Source organism: Megalobrama amblycephala, linkage group LG4 (genome assembly GCF_018812025.1).
Source record: "Megalobrama amblycephala isolate DHTTF-2021 linkage group LG4, ASM1881202v1, whole genome shotgun sequence".
NCBI classification, from domain to species: domain Eukaryota; kingdom Metazoa; phylum Chordata; class Actinopteri; order Cypriniformes; family Xenocyprididae; genus Megalobrama; species Megalobrama amblycephala.
This window is the reverse complement of record NC_063047.1, coordinates 24792700-24810529: the sequence shown is the minus strand read 5'-3', so window position 1 is coordinate 24810529 and position 17830 is coordinate 24792700. Positions and strand designations below refer to the sequence as shown.

Genomic DNA, 17830 nt, shown 5'->3' with positions numbered 1-17830 from the left:
TTTTTTTAAAATATATTTTTATTATGATTTTTACAAACATACAGAAAAAAACCAACAACAACAGACAAACAGACCCTTCGTATAATAACAATCTGCGCAATGTGTAAAATAAAGCACACAAAAAAGGGGAATGACGATATACAAAAATAAATTTCCTACAGAGTGTAATTACCATATTTATAGAAAAATACTGTTACAGATCCGGAATAACTGTGTCTTTTAAGACAACTAACTAAGTCTTTTAGTCCTTGTGGCTCTTCAGAAAAAAAAAAAAAAAAAAAAAAAAATGGTTCCCACATTTTGTCAAATTTTGCAGAGTTCCCAGAGATGGTATATCTCATTCTTTCCAGGTGGAAGGTGGAAGTGAGTGCAGTAAGCCAGTCAGAAAAGAGAGGCCTGACATTTTTCTTGCACAACAACAGAATAACTTTCTTTGCTACAATCATTCCATATAAAACAGGTAACCGTACCTTCAAACTGAGAGACTCCAGCAAATCTGACCAGCCAAAAATTTATATCATTGTATTGAGGAGTAAAACACAGTTATAAACCTTGGCAAGAAACTGGAAAATTTCTAGCCAAAAACTATGAATTTGTACACAGTACCAGAAAAGATTTGCCAGGGTACCCTCAGCTGCTTTACACTTATCACATATGGGGGAGACGGAAGGATAGAATTTGCTAAGCTTTGTTTTACCTATATTGAATAAGTTGATGTCTTGAATTTATAGAGCATGAATAAACAGACAAAAGGCATTTTTCCCAGTCACTCTCGGAAATCTGAATCTGGGTCTTCTTCCCAAGCAGCTTTCAAATGAAGGGAGGAAAAGTCTGTTTCATCTTTAAAAGCATTAACAAATAAGGATATTAGGCCTCTAGAATTAGGAGAATTTGAGAATAAGTCAAACATTTTACAGTCTGAAGACAAAACATCAAAATTTGAAATATTAATTCGAGCATAGTTCCTGACCTGAAGATATCTGAAGAAATGAGAAGAAGGGAGACTGAATCTCTCACTGAGCTGAGAAAAGGAGGCAAAAGCCTTATTAAAGTATACGTCTTTAACACTGAAAATTCCTTTGCTTTGCCATTCCTTAAAAACTTTATCAGTGAGAGATGGTTTAAATGCATGATTATAACAGATAGGAGTAAGTGGGGAAGTACTTGGTAACTTGTTTACCTTTCTAATTTGGTACCATATTTTGATAGAATTATTAAGGATTAACTTATCTTTGGGAACCTCTTTACTAAGCAGGGGTACTGAAAAAAGCAAAGCAGAAAGAGAAGAGTGAAAGGCACTTTGTTCTATTGCTAGCCAGGGGGGAGTGTCTGCATTAACGATGCCTGGAAAAGAATCCCGCCAATACATTAAAATTCTGCAATTCGCTGCCCAATAATAATGACGAAAGTTAGGCAGACCGAGACCCCCCAAGTTTTTAGGTTTATACACATGAGTCTTAGATATGCGAGCACTTTTGAAACCCCAGATGAAAGACATAATAATGGAGTCAAGAGTTTTAAAGAAAGATTTGGGTAGGAAAAAGGGCACATTTTGAAAAAGATATAAAAATCTCGGAAGGCTCACCATTTTAATTGCGTTGATGCGGCCAATCATTGATATAGGGAGTGATCTCCATCTTTCTATGTCCTGTTAGCTAGTAGCACAAAAAAATTAAATTTAACTAAATCCTTTGGATTCTTGGGGACGACCACACCGAGGTATTTTATCATGTCCAAAGCCAGTTTAAAAGGCAGACTCTGCATGAAAACTGGATCTATATTATTGCTGATGGGCATGAACTCGCTTTTTTGCCAATTAACAGAATAACCTGAAAAGGTGCTAAATGAATTTAATAAATCCAACAGAGGGGGAACAGAGCGCTCAGGATCTGAAAGGTACTAAAGAATGCCATCGACATAAAGAGATATAACATGATCTACCTGGCCTATGCTTAAAGGTGGAATCTGCGGATGGTGTCTAATAGCAATTGCCAAAGGTTCTATGGCGATGGCAAACAACAGGGGTGAAAGTGGACACCCCTGTCGTGTGCCCCTGTGCAATTCAAATTGTGGCAATCTGTCAAGATTTGTTAAAACGGATGTGCATGAATGGTGGTACAACATACTGACCCAAGAAGAAAACTTATCTCCTAAATTAAATTCTCTAATAGTGGTTAAAATGTAATTCCATTCAACTTGATCAAAAGCTTTCTCAGCATCTAATGCAATAATAGCCAATTTTGAGTGAGATTTTTGCTTAGAGTAGATTATATTTAAAAAACGTCTGACACTGAAAAAAGAAAATCTATTAGGGACAAGGCCGACTTGGTCAGGGTGAATGAAAGTCGAAATACATTTGTTTAATCTAGTTGCCAAAATTTTGGTGAACACTTTTAAATCAGTATTGAGAAGAGCAATTGGACGAAAAGAAGACACGTTGGTCTCATCCTTGCCTTTCTTAAGAAGTAAAGAAATATTGGCAAAGTAAAGAGAAGGAGGAAATTTCTGCTTACAAAAGGAAAGATTAAACATCCGTAACATAAGGGGTGCAATTCTACCAGCATACCTCTTATAAAATTCGATACAAAAGCCGTCAGGGCCAGGAGCCTTCCAGTTAGGGAAGGCATGAAAAGCATCCAGTATCTCTTGAATAGTAATGTCGGCATTCAGCATTTCCTGATCAGTTTGACTTAATTTTGGAAGGGGAAGTGAATAAGCGTGGCCAAAGCCTGAGACAGCGTAGATTCCAAAGAATCGAATTTTTCATTCATGGAGCCATTCATTGATTTGATAGCCTCCATAATATCAGCAAGGTTAACAGGTTCCGTGGGGCTAGAAACGGCCTTCACTTCGCCTGACTGACTGACAGATGCCTTGTTCACCCAAATCCTCAGCTGATTTGTCTCCTTTCTTTGATTTTGGCTTAGTCATAACGCCTGCGATCGTTAAGGATGACAATGAGCAAAAATTAACAGTAGAAATATTGGTAAAAATAAAGAATAATCAAGGGAAATTAAGTACACAGAAAAAATATGTCTACTCCATGCGGTACTCGCTGGCGGCCCTAGCTCATTAAATTTTAAATAAAATTTATTAGGTCATGCTGACTTTGCTTCATAATGTTCTTGGAGTATCCAGACACACTATTAATATTCACGAGTCACACCTTCATCATAGTAATATTGTATAAAGTCTAACTTACCAGTATCAGCCTCTCACCAAATCAGGGCGAACATTACGTTACTTAAGTCAAGAATTCACCCTATAGTGTCCATGAACGCTCACAGGAACAACATAAAAACACGACAAGAAGATAAAGAAAGGATTGTGTACCAGGAATTGTCAGATTTCAGAGGTACAGCACAAACACAAATATAGCAACACAACCGTTTAGATAAGCTCAAGGAGATTTTATGTGTAAGCAGTTTTTTTAGTTATGGCCATAACAATTATTTAGTTATGGCTCATTTCCACCAAGCGGTACGGTTCAGTTCAGTTCAGTACAGTACAGTACGATTCGGGACAGCAAACCCTGATTCGGCTTGTGTTTCCACCGCCAACAGTACCCTTACTTGATAGGCGTGATGTATGCTGGAAAGCAGCAATCAACGTCATTCTTGTGTGAAGAAGAAAGTGAGAGTAAACAACAATGGAGGACATACAGTAGCTTTGTTTGAGCAAAGGCTGAAGGCTGCAAATGAGTGTAGCTCCACCCTTTTGGTACCGGTACTATTGGTACTATTGTGCTTGGTACCCCAATGGAAGGGTCCCAAAAAAGTGATATGGTACGGTTAGGGTACCATTCACAACTTCTGACAATGGAAACAGCAAAAAATGTGTACTGTACTGAACTGTACTTACATCGTACCGCTCGGTGTAAACAAGCCATTATATGATAAATAGGCTTCTTAAAAAGAGGATTTGCAGTAGAGTTTTCTTTGGAGCATGGAAAGGACAACTTAGTAATTGTATTTAAATGGATATTAGATGTATTGCTCTGGTTATAATCAAGAAACCTTCACTTTCTGTTTACAAAATGCTGCCAAGGACCTTAGCACAATAGACAGCCATCTGAAAACCCTTTCATATCACACAACCACACATCCACTTCACAACTTCAAAGTCATGTTTTTAATATCTTTTAGATTCTTCTTCTTCTTCTTTAAAAAAGGTTTAAAAACCACAAACAATGCCAGACTTCATCCGTTCATGCTAGAATGTAATTTATGGGCTATCATTGTATATTTGTATAGATGACACACATCAAATTGTGATAGTAATTCTCTGCTGGTTTGAAACGTTGGCTGCTCGGTTTCAACAATAATCACTCATATAGACTTTGACTTTTAACTATTAATCTCCATGAACAATGTCAGTTGTGATTTAAAGAGTTCAAACTGCTGGAGCTACTGAGAAAGGGAGCAAGGGAGCATCCATCACTCATTGACACACACTTGTTGCAGTGTTTCAACACCAGGGGCCTGTTTTGTGGCTCCAATCACCTTGGTGTTTGTTAGATGGACAGAAAAAGAAAGAAACCTTTACTCTTTAATTCATATGTCCAGAAAGGAAGAAACTTGCAAATCAAGCAAGCAAGAAAGCGAGAAAGAACAGCACAGTACTGTGTTTTCTCTAATAAAGACCAGATGATTTTGCCAACAGAGGCTCTCAAATTAAAAGGATTGGATGTGTCTTTACATCCAAATTCTCAGCAGGGAATGAAGCAGAAACAGTTCAAAGCTTCATTAACAAATGTTTGGCTAGACTGTCTCTTCAAGTTATTGTTTGCAGTTTAGAACCATGAGTCAGTGTAGTTATTGGTTGTTTTGTGTGTTTTTTTATGTTTGGCTATTGTCTTATCAATCTGCTCCCTTTATAGTTATAGTTTTTAAATTATTGTTTGAAAGTTTTTCCTTCTTTTCATAGTATCTAAAACAAATTTATCCTACACAGTGACATTTGAATATCTTTAAAAAATAATGCTTTTAATTTTTCATGTCCCACCATGACAGAACGCTGACAGAAGGCAAATGAACAGAAAACAAAAGTTTTAAAAATCAATAGACAAAATCATTTCCCCTCAACACTTTTCAAAGCCTGCTCCTTTTTTGCCTTTGATATTTCTTTCTGTTCTCTTTTGCTCCCTGCCATGCATCTCACCCCCTTTCCTCAATTAACCATTCTTCACCTCCATCAATGTGTTAGAATAGCTTGAAATGAGAGTTGTATATTAATTCAGTGGAATGGACTCATATGCAGATACATACCTTCATTTGGGTTCTTCACCCCCCTGCTATAGCTGAATTATTTTTTCCCCACATTTAGGTACACATTGTTAGGCATAGAAACCCCTCTGGAGATTCTGAAAATGTAAAAGTTTCTCAATTTACTTTCAGAATAGTTTCAGTGGAGTAAGATTCGCTTGGAGGTGCAGCAGAAACTTCTTGATTAAGGAACATTGGGCAACAATACATACATACATACAACTATAAATAGAATAAATACTTATAGAGAACTATAGCCCATCCAGACAGGACAATCATTTCCATGGTATTCTACATGTAGACGGTATAAAGATAATATTATTTCTGTCAGGATCACTATCGTCAAAGATGACTGGTAGTTAGCATGCAGTTTGGATTGGTGGTATGGTTCTGTTCTGGGCAAAAACTCCCTGCCCATCCATGCAGCCTAGCATGGATAAGAGCAGGGAGAGCAGCGATAACCCTTCTTAGGGTAAACAGAACAGAACCAAGTATTGCAATATCATTCATTTTTTTTAATGACAATAATTAATGTAACATAATTGAAGAAATTAGTTTGATCAAAAGAAAAATCAGAAGGTCAAGTCCTGACTGAACGAAGGAGGAGCTGGGGACGGAGGAGGGTAATTAGCTCCTGAGCATGCGATAAAGCTGCTGATAATACTGAATGGACCATATATATACAAATGCGCTGATAGGCATCATATTCCTATAGGTCAATGTGAATCAGCTGAGTGTCAACTGATGCGAGCTTGACTAACGTGACCTGCCAGAACTAACGCTATATGCTTGATTAGTATCATTCGTTTAGCTGTGAGCCATATTTAAAATTTTGACCAACTCTTTGGTCAGTCACTTCCAAAAAAATTCTCACATTCATCCAGAAATATCCCCCGGCTGTTTCTTAGCAACAAAGTGTTTTCAAACAAACCTCTTTCAAACAGTAACTTGTTTATTCCGCACATTTAATTTGATGGTAAAGTGCCATGGATCATCAAATCAGAACCAAATCGGGAAACAGTAGTGGAAACAATTGCTTAAGCCAAAGAGATGCTTATGTGAAATACAAAAAGCGCTATATTAATGATAGCTGTATTTACTGTCAGATAAGCACATGTGGTGCATGATGAATCTCATACCATAGCTTATTGCAGTAATTGATTTGATGATTGTAGTGGTTTGGTACATTGTACTAATATTTTACACTTATGTGTTGATATTAATTGTAATATACAGTATTTTGTATGTATATGTGTTACGGATTGAGATGAAAAGGAAGACGATGAGGAAGATAGCTTGTAAATAAGTGGGTATACTTTAATAAAACAACACAAAATGGTATTATTCCAATGATAATGGCAATGCAACACACAACACCAGACAAAGAACTGAATAAACTGAAGGCATATATGCAAGATAATTAACTAAAATACAGACAGGTGTGCATTAATTAATCATAAAATGAAAAACCATGGTAACCCCAGAATACACGTGGATGAGAGGGTGGAGGCTCTGGAGGTGGATGAGGGGCAGACGAAGGACAGGAACCCAGAAGAAGCTCCAGCAGAAGAAACCAGGGTTGCATAGATGGAGGGAGGAACCAGGGAGGCGATGATAGAACCAGGCCATGGTGAAATTTTGGCTGATGACACCAGGGGGATGACTGACAGAGATGTAGCCGATGGTAGTGGAGACCAAAGTGAAGACGGAGAGCAGGATTGAATAACACTGATGGTCCTGGAGGCCGAGGCTGAGCAACAGTGTCCGAGGTGGAGCCAGGGTGCCAGAGTACTGAGGTGGAGCAGGTGGGACTGAGGGCCGAGGTGGAGCTGGGGAATGGGGTTCCCCCATTCCCTCAAACTTCACTAGCAGTCCCATGGTGGCACAGGATATTGCCAGCTCACACACCTTGTCAGACCCTCTTGGAGGCTCTGGCTCTAGGGCAATGGTTTGCTCAGTCCTTGTTACAGGTGCTGGCTCCTGCATCGCAGCACACTCGAGCTCACCTTCTGTGGTGGGCTCTGGCATTATGTCCATGCTGGGGGGTGATGGCTGACTGGGATTTTTCAGCGTGACAACAGGTGTGAAGTGGGGCTGGACGATGGTGATGTTCTGCTCTTCAGCTTTGCCCACAGTAAAGGAGGATCCATCCACCCACAGAGCGAAGTTGATGTACTCTTCTAAGCTCCAGCAGGTATCACCCTTTGGCTATATCCATTTTAGGCAGTCTGGTGTTCTGAGATTAAGATGGAAAGGAAGACAATGAGGAAGATATCTTGCAAATAAGTAGGAATACTTTAATAAAACAACAAAAAATGTAGTATTCCAATCATATAATAATCATATAATAAAAAAAAAACCCATGGTAACTTATAAAAAAGGGAACATAGGAGGAAACAGGAAGCAAAGAGAAACTCACTAAAAGTCCTTGAAAACCAAACCAGAACACATCAATCTAAGAATAACTGTGACAATATGCACACACACACACACACACACACACACACACACACACACACACACACACACACACACACACACACACACACACATACAGTATATGAAATCATTTAAGACATTTAAGATACTAATTAACTACTGTTTCTTTCTTTCTTTCTTTCTTTCTTTCTTTCTTTCTTTTTTAAATGGTAATAGAAATTTTAGTTTCTAAAGATTATTCTTTCATGACCATTTAGTGGTCTAGTTTTTAAACTTATTATAAAACATTATAAAGGGGAGCTTCAAAATGAAGTCCTCCTATTGTGTGAGAATTCACCTGTTGAATGGAGAGAGGTTTCATAGATAAGCTTTAGGTTTTGTTTAAAGAAAGCTATTCATAATCTGTAGGTTTACAGACAGTCAGGCTTCATTTCAAATTACAGGAAAAAGATTGAAATAGGTGGAGAACATCAATAAACGTACACCTTCTCCGATATTGAGCCCCAGTTAAAAGAACAGAGATGAATAGGACTTCAGCTGGTATTTACTATTCTTTGAATGACATTTTAAAGTGCTTTGTCTTGTTTTATTGTACTAGTCTGGGTTTGGTTTTATTTTTCTTTATATAAGGTGCCCAAATATAAAGGGATTGTGTTCCAAATTGGAATAGGTTTGGATCAGCCGTTTGTATGGTCTGACTTGAAATGTGATGTAAATCACAGTTTGATGTGCTAGTCAGTTTGTCTGTACTTAATTTGGTTGCACTATTGGTTGTTGTTTTTGCACCAAGGCAAGACTTGCCATAAAGCTTCCCATAAAATAATGTGTAGTCACAAAATATAATGTTTATCTTTATTATATCCAATAATGTTAGCTAAAAATCGCTAAAATAATATAAATGTCAATGGCATCATGTGTCTAAAAATGATTGAAGTCTGTCTGGTAGAACATGATCTCACTGAGGTGTTTTATTTCAAACATTATTTCATGTCCCTTTCCATTACTTTGAATTGAGAGTTTAATGGTTTTAAATAAGTGTAATGGTCCAAGTCAAACATTTAGCAGTTTCTAAATTATAACTTAAGGTATGGTCATTGTTTGATGATTTTATACAGATGAAATCTAGTGCTTTTTAATAGCAATCCACAAGATTTTCTCAAAGCAGATTTTGCATCGGGTTCAGTTGGTCATGCAAATTCATTGTGTTGACCAACAGCATCTGTTTGGTTTGAAAGTGACTTCTGTGTGAGCTGTGCTTCATACTTTGCTACACTATTGACAATAGACGCAGCCAGCCCCAGAACTTCTGAAGCCCAAAATAAAATTGACATTTGTATAAAGAACATTGAAGAGGACTAGTATAAGACAAGAATCTTGACCGCGTCTTTCGAGAATTATCCTGGCAGTAGTTCTCAAGGTCTGGGATTAGAATTACCTTTTCCCACACTTTTCTTTTTAAGATCAAAATTGAACTAGCAGAAGAACTGTTAAGATATTTTGCGATTAGAGTCTCAGTACGAGTAATAGCTTGTTCTTTTGAGAGTCAGTTGAGGACAAGATGTTTGAGACGTTTTAGCTTTGTGTTTCAGGGCACAAGACCTTCCAGCCAACTGAGACTGATGAAGTAGTTGATCAAATCCTATATCATTATCCTGCTCTCAGATGTGTTGGAGATTCAGTTGTCTTCATTCACGCTGGAGTGGAAGTGATGATCTGAACTTGTCCAGACTGCATCTGCTCTTTAAATATCAAATAGTGCTTTTCAACATCCTTAATTGCTCTTTCCCGGTATGTGCCATTTAAACAAGATGGTTTTTGAGAACAGCAGTCAGTTCTGCTCCTGTGATGATCTGTGTAGAGGAGAACGAGGTCTCTTGTCAAATATAAGTTGACTGAAAGAAAGCAAGAAAGAGAAAGAAAGAAAGAATAAATCTGTATATATCTCCTCTTTTTTTCCATCCTCAATCATTTTCCCCTGCAGCAATGGAAATAAAGCCTTTTCCTCTACAGCTTTTCAACAAGGGGGTTGTGGAATGAGAGAAATGCCATGAATTTAAAATATAGTTGTTATGCTTTCAAAAGGTCAGCTTGTTATACGTTTGAGTTATGACCAGAGACAACTGAGTTGAATGATGAAAAGTGGGCTGAGGGGGTGAATGGCTGTTGTGAGAATTCAAATGTTACGATTCATTATGGCCAAACGTGTCCCTCCAAACTGATATCTTGGCTGTGTGAACTGTACATCCTTGTGCAACTATGAAGCACTGAGTGAGTGAGCTAAATTCATGAGAAGAAAAATGGAGTAGGAAAAAAGTAGAATGAAGATTAATGACAGATAAGTTTGAAAATAGAGACAATGCCACTTTAGATACTAGCAGAAGGTCATTCTCGCTCCCTTATGATTTGAAGCTAGGTAACATATCCTGATTCAGGCTGTGGGGACACGGATGTCTGTTATTTACAGTGGCTTCCAGTGTGGTTCTATTCCCCTGTTCCCTCTGGCCTTTTGTGAATGCCAGACATGGAGAACAGAACCGAACACCAGGAAGTTCCAGAGCAGAGCTCAAGGGAGTGTCACAGATAATTACAAACCTCTCACTGATGTCCTGCACTGACAGACATCACAGAATCACAGAGGCAGAAACCATCGAGCTGAGAAACTTGTGAGTAGCTGGAATGATGTAGAACTGAATCAGTCTGACATGAGCTTATTTAACAGTTCAATCTATCCTGCTGATCACGTTTCATTTTTAATAGACAGAACCATAGATCACTGAAAAGCCACGCAATATCGCGTTCATATCGCAGATGAATCGCCTTCGATAATGAACGCGATATTGCGTGGCTTTTCAGTGATCTACGGCTCTGTCTATTAAATGCCGCTCCATTTGAAAGCAGGTGATGGCGATTTAGTGTAATCAGGGAACCGGCTTTACTGACGAAATGCGTGTGACAATCTCATGCGATATATCGTGCAGCCCTAATAAGGACAAGGATTTTGGATATTGCCATCTTTGTGGACATTTGTCCCCATAATGGGTATACATTTACTGTAACTTTTGATTAGCTTAAAGGTGCGGTAAGTAGATTTTGAACAACGCTGTTGGACATTGTTGATATTTGAAATCAACTCAAACAAACCCACCCCTCTCTTCATTGCTTCGCCTCCAAAACTCACACTCCAATCCTAACCACCCTGCTCTGAGTCGGTCTCGAACCCCGGCCCGATCGCTGGCATGCGAGGCGAATGCACTAACAATGACGCTAACCACCACATTCTCTAGCAGTCGCCAGTGTGCAGTAGTTTAACTGCAAAACTCTCACTATCTGGCCACTGTTACACACACAATGCGAGTGGATGTCTGTTTATCACAGTTGACGAGCAACAAAATGCTTCACAAAAAATAAAGCGCAGTTGATGAACGAACAACAAGGGAGCACAACATGAACGCACAGTACACAAGAGTACATACAAAGCTTTCGTTGACAGACAATCAAAACCGTGAAATGAGAAGCGGATCAAAGCAGCCTCCGCATCTGATTTCAGGCCTTCCCACTTAGCTCTCTCCAGCGCTGGAAAGATTTTCTAACATAAACGTGGGTCCTAAAGCGCTTGCCCAGTCATCAATTTCCATTCCAGTGATATTCTTTTGAGCTCTTTTGATATTCTTGATATTCTTTTGACCATCATATGCCCCCTAATGATGATTGGTTACATGTTTGTTGTTGGTGTCAGCCTGACTAACTTCCAAACAGTGAATTTGAAATTCTACTGAGTCCACCTTTAATGCAACCTTGCCTAATAATAGTATTTTCTTAAAAAAAAAAAAAAAAAAAATATATATATTTACCCCAAACTTTTGAGTGAATGTAAGCATATATTGATGCTGTTCATTAATTAACAACAATTATATCCGCTTTTATTCGTAACTTGTTTACTAGGAGAGGCAGAAATGTATGACTTTTAAAAGCAAACCCTTATTTGATGTTCAGTGGACCAATTAATCCATTCAGTTATTTGTAAGAATAATCATGGAATTAATAACGGTTCAACTATTTTCACATCATCATTACCATGTACATCATCATCACTACATCATCAACATCACTGACCACATGTGATTCGCTAGCCACTAATTACTCCATCAGTGAATGTCACCTTTTATGTGCCAAGCTCCCCTGCCTGTGTGTGTGTTGTGTGTGTGTGTGTTTGTGTGTGTGTAAGAGACGTGAGAGAGATGCTGAGTTGCAGAGAAGGGGAGAGCATGTGATGTGAGAGCGAATCAATAAAAGGATTCTTTCCTTCTCTCTCCACTTTGCTCATTCTCTCTTTACTGCTGCAGATATAGCTTCATTCCCAACCAATCCTGGGAAGCAGTCGTGGAAAATCACTGCTCGTCTTTCTTTGCTCCACTCTCTTCAATTCCACAATATCTTGTGGTCATCAAGGGTTACAATATACAAAGTTCATCCTACACTCTTCTCACCCTTTTTTCCCCTCCCTCAGTTTCTCTCTCACACTATCATTATTTATTAATAAGACTGCTTTCTTTGTCCACCTGGACCTTTTATTGATTTTTGGACCACACTATTTGAAGGCAATTGTGGCACATTTGTGTTTAATTACATTTTCAGTTTCTTTACATTTATCTCTTTGTGTGTGTGGATGACTTATTTCATGTCTAATAGTAGAAAACATATACTATAATTTGAAACTTTGGTTAACTGTCTCTTTCTGAATTGGATGAATTGTGTGAGGAGAATAATAATTGTAATTAGTTTCTTTTCTCACACTTTACAAATAGAGAGTGGGAGTTTCTCCTGTACCAGCATTGTGTCATCCACCTGGATGACATGATGGCAACTACAGTGCATCAGAATGCCTATCACATCAGCTATCAGGGGAGAGGATATGTGGTGTTGTCAGTCAGTGTACACTGAGATGAAATTATGTATACTGTACAGTATGGACATCACGGTTTGGTGCATGCAATCAGATGACGAATACAGTCAGTCACGGGCGATCCACGCTCCAATCCAGAAGGAGGCATGCGTGGTAATGCAATGCTGTTTGCTAACTGCCACAACGGGAAAAAGAGCGGAAGAAGAACAGCGCATACGCAAATGACCTGAGAGTTTGAAAACAAAGTCCACTAAATACTCCACACGCATCGAATGGATCTTTCTGCACTCATGGACATAGGAGAATACTTTGAAAGGCTCTTGCACTCAACTGTGCGTGAAACGTGGAAAAGTATCTGAGGTATCAGAGAGTTGGGCTTAAGCTTTGAATGTTTAAATATAGTTTAAGTAGAGCAAATTGTTTCACTCCTAATGCACAAGTTTTTATTTTTCATTATTCTAATTATTTTGTACTTTTGTAACACATGATGCTTATTAGCATGTATATTACTATAGGATATTGGCTGTTTATTAGTACTTATAAAGCAGATATTAATGCCTTATTCTGTATGACAATATTCTACATCTCATAATCTTACCCAATACCTAAACTTAACAACTACCTTCCTAACCATTAATAAGCAGTAATTAGGGGTGTGTTGAGGCAAAAGTCATAGTTAATAGTTGGTTAATAGTGAGAATTGGACTCTAAACAAAATTTTTCCTATTGTACCGAAATCATACCGAACCATGAGCCCAAAACCGTGGTACGTACCGAACCGTGACTTCTGTGTACCGTTTTATATATATATATATATATATATATATAGTAGGCCATGACTGATAGTAGCCAATGGCCTTTTTAAAAAAAAAATTACCAGTGAGTCAGGAACTGTTTCAGTTCTTGACTTCATTTTATTCCTCAGTTTCAGACATTTGTTTCAATAATAGGTCAATGACATTCATAACACCTCTTCTATGATGGCATGGTTTTAATTTAGATTAATTAACATAAGCCTTTTAATTGCCTCTTTAAAAAGAAAAAAAGTAGAAATGAAGATAGATTACACAAAACTGCTTTACTGTTTGATTTTTGGAAAACTTCTGGTAAATCATCAAGTTACGTGCAAAGACAACGACATGGTTCAAGTTATGAAATATCATGTGGTGTGATTCCCTGAAAGTATATTAGTATATTAAAAAGGTCAAATATGAATTATATTTATGAATTAATTATTCATGATAAAAAAAAAAATGTTTTGTATAAAATAAAAAAATATTGCAAATATTTAAAAACGTCAAGTAGTAATTTACTTGGTTACACCACATGACATTTTTAGAATCATTAACTTTAAAACTTTGTTCAAAATGGTATGAAAGTTTCAAAACCAACACCAATACAAAGACTACAAATTTGACACACCTGTTTTTGGGGCTTATGCTTTATTATTATTATTATTATTATTATTATTCTTTCAAAACAACTGTCCCTCTCCTCTCCTTCTCCCTCACCCCTTAAATGTTTTACAAACTTTGACTCTGGCATTTGAAAAAGAGCATGCAGGCCACTGCCTCTTCACAGATCTCTGCTTCTCTCCACAAGCTCCACCATCCGTGAAAACACGCACTTCTGTAAGCACACACACATAGATAGAGCAACATGTTTAATGTTAAAACAGAACATATAGCGCCAAGACAACTCAGACAAACATACAAAGAATAAGCTGTAAATACACTCTAAAAGCTGGTGTCCACATTTATCATGGGAAGGTTTGCCCTCCTCCTTTTCAGTTTAAGTCTTTCCAAAAGTCCCTTGCCTAAGGCTTCTGGCTGAGATGCAGGTCTTACTGGATGCTCCAACTAACACACACACACACACACACACACACACACACACACACACACACACACACACACACAGGTTTGTTTTGCTATCAAAGTGAGGACATTCCATAGGTGTAATGGTTTTTATACTGTACAAAAAGTTTCAGTCTGTGGATTATTTTGAGAACTATGATGTTTCATTTATTTTTATTTAGCTCAGTACAGCAGCCTGACTAACCCAGTATCATAATACGTTGCCATGAATCTTCTTGTATTATTAATATCTCCTGCATTATTTGTTTAATTGCAAGGTCAATGCCGAAACCAAGGGGGATCCATGGCAGCATATTGCCAGGACCATCAATCACTAAATGCAGTGCTCATCATCATTTTTTTTTGTAATAATAAAGATTGTTCTCTCCTTAAAATTTTATTGGGATAGGGGCACAACTTTGGGAACCCATTTGACAAGCAGTAGGTGCAACTTACCCGTTATCACATGGATTGCATCTGTGCATGTTCAGTAATTGTGGGGAAGATGTAATTGTTGCTAAACTGACTGACTGTTGCTAAACTGAAATGATCGCCTTATTAATCTCTGTGCTGTCAGATATAATTACCGGAAATTGTCAAGGGTAGACTATCTAATGAATAACATGACAAAAACATCTGTGAGTCCATTGTAACGGTTGTATCATTTTGACTAGGATTATACAATTAAACGAACTATACCCATTTAAAAACAACTTTAGTTATTGTGTTGCGTCTAGCTGGAATTCAGTTTGACTTCAGTCTCTCACACAGTCTTTAGTGACGTGTCCTTTTCTTGCACGTTGAGTTGATCGAAGCGAAGTGGGAGTTTCTTGATCTAGACGACGGTTTTGAGAAGTCATATAAGTGTGGGTGCATGGGAGCGAAAAAATAAATAAATAAACTGAGCGCGCTCCGGGAGCGCGCTTAACGGACAGCTTCTGACGCTCGAGGAGAGAGGGGAGCTTAGCTCACGAGCAGGAACCCCGTTAATCTGCGGTAGTCTTGTCAAAACGAGACACTCCGTCGCGCTCTGTCCGGTAAACTAGGACAGCCGAGGAAACGAATTGAATTCCCTTACAGCCAACTTGTTCCCTTTCGAAACACCAGCGCGCGCTGCGCTTGAAGAAACATCTTTAACCGCCACATTCTGTCCATCCCGCTAACGGCTCAGGAATATAAAGTTTTATCACTTTTAATCGACTGAACAGATTATTCATTTTTTGACAGAAACATCTGGATTTTTTTCGCCATTTGGTGGCACTGGCTTGGATATACACGCGCGCGACTTAATTTCGCGCCGTTTTTTCCCGTCGTTCTCCTTGTTACTTAGTGTGGAATATCTGAGGACTTTATTCAACGCTCCTGGAGGAAAGAAAAACAGCTCGAAAAATAACTTTATGGAAATTTGAGAAGTTTTATTTATTTATTATTATTTTCCTTATCAAGTACGTATGATATTACGATGTGTGTGGTGGTGGAGTCTTCGCCGCCCCTTTTAGACCAGAATTAGTCAGTGTGGTCCTGGAGTAGAGGCTAGATCAGTGTCTTCTCGATCTTGCGCACTCTCCTCACTATCCTTTTCCTATTTCCCCCAAAGGTTATTTGTCTACCCATGGAATAACTGATAAGGAAAACGACTGAACGACAAGGTGTCTTGTTTTTCCACCGCCTGTAACTGACAGGCGGTTTAGGTTTGGCTCTTCTCTGGAGAATGCTCAATGATCGATGGGGAACCATGAACAGCTCACCGGAACTCGAAGACGGACAGCGGGGCAAAAACCAGGTGTGTCCCCCGCTCGCTTACACTTCGCATAATATACTAAATGTAGTTTTAGAATGAGACACAATAGCTACTCATCTGTCTGTGTGTGTTGGTACAGACAGAGAACAGTGAATAGCACAATGAGTTGAGTGCGGCTTGTGCCTGTCACTCCGCATAAGCGCGCCCGTAGATCATGCGTGCGGCAGAAAGTGGCTATTTTGTTTTCCGTTTATGCGGGTAGCTGAGGAAAAGGGCGCCAGTCATGCGAAATACAGCTGCTCTGTTGATTTGGCAATAAGTACTGTGGTGGTATAGTGGGGAAGGGGGAACTTTTAATATTTGATTAATGAAGGAAAAATCAGATACATTTTTGTTTGTGGCATTGATGTTGATGTGTTGGGATTGATTAAAACATACATGATTGGGTAAAGAGTGGATAAGCCACAGAGACACCTATTTTGTTAAGTGGCTTATGGTGAATTCCTGTTTTAATGGACAGTAGTGATTTATAATCTGGTTTCAGTGTTGACTAAGTCTATGTATTTGTTAGTGGCATTACTGGTGGAACAAGAGAAATATCTGGAAATAGTACCCTTAAAGCGTGCGCGCGCGCACACACATTCATTCAAACATAATGAAAAACAAAACACATAACTATCAAAAGCAATATCAAAACCAACAAATAGCTCAATAAATACTCAAGGCTTGAGTACACACCCACACCATTACACAATCAACTACACAGACTGTAGAGGGAGAGTAGACAGTGCAATTAGTATTCAACTTGTTTTTTCCCCTCATCTCAGTCTTCATTCATCTCGATGTTTATTCATCCTTTAAGGCTTTTTTTAAAGGTTAAACCAAGAATTTTAAGCCACTGTACCACAGTCTGTTCTGTGTTTCTTTGTATTTGTATTAGAGAAAATGGGCAGGAAAATAGAATAAGAATGTTGTTCTTCTACAGTGACTGAAGTGATCTGATTTGCTCTTGTCTGAGGTCTTTGGATTTAAGTTGTGTCTGATAATGAAATTAACATCACACACTTTTTTGTTTGTTTCTATGTAAAGGTGCCTGCATTAGCAGCTGATAAATGTCAGTTCATGTCATTTTGGTTGCCAATTGTCTTTTTATCCTGTTGGTGAGTTAGGCTTAGATGTTGTGCAGAAGTAAAAGAATATGTTTAGAATGTATATGAACTTCAAGGGTAACAAAATTGGGATCTGTTTTTAGGCTTTTGATATGTGATTTTTGCTGACAACAGTCCATGCTGGGCTCCATATATGCATTTTAAATTATTGACTGTAAGTGACTGTTCCTTTGGAAATTGGTTGGTATTTTTGTGATTGTTTTAGCTGAGGAAGTTAGTTATGAGAACAATGTTACAGAGAACATTTTATGATCAATATCCCATATTTATCCATTGCACATTCATGTTGTCCTAAATTGGTTAAGACAGTGCACTTACATTTTTTTTTTTTTTCAGTGTAAAGATTTTAAAATAAAATAAAAATTAAGTTAAATCTTTAACAGTATACTCAAACATACACCTACTGTATCCAAATGCCTGTTTGTTAAAAAATCAGGACCATGGACAGCAACAACCAC

General features: G+C 38.1%; 1 protein-coding gene across 7 annotated transcripts in view; it reads left to right on the top strand.

The window, feature by feature from the left end:
- The window catches only part of fibcd1b (fibrinogen C domain containing 1b), a 156516-nt gene that overhangs the window by 2591 nt on the left and 136095 nt on the right, over nt 1-17830 (top strand). Inside the window, exons 1-2 of one of the 7 annotated variants that reach the window (XM_048188508.1) lie at nt 14545-15907; nt 16060-16245. The exons of 2 other annotated variants lie outside the window; for them this stretch is intronic. In XM_048188508.1, the coding sequence (XP_048044465.1) occupies nt 16174-16245 (72 nt within the window). In that variant the 5' untranslated portion in view covers nt 14545-15907; nt 16060-16173. Of the gene's footprint in view, nt 1-14544; nt 16246-17830 lie in introns of those variants that run through there. 4 more of the 7 variants (XM_048188510.1, XM_048188509.1, XM_048188507.1 and 1 more) reach the window with 4 other exon arrangements.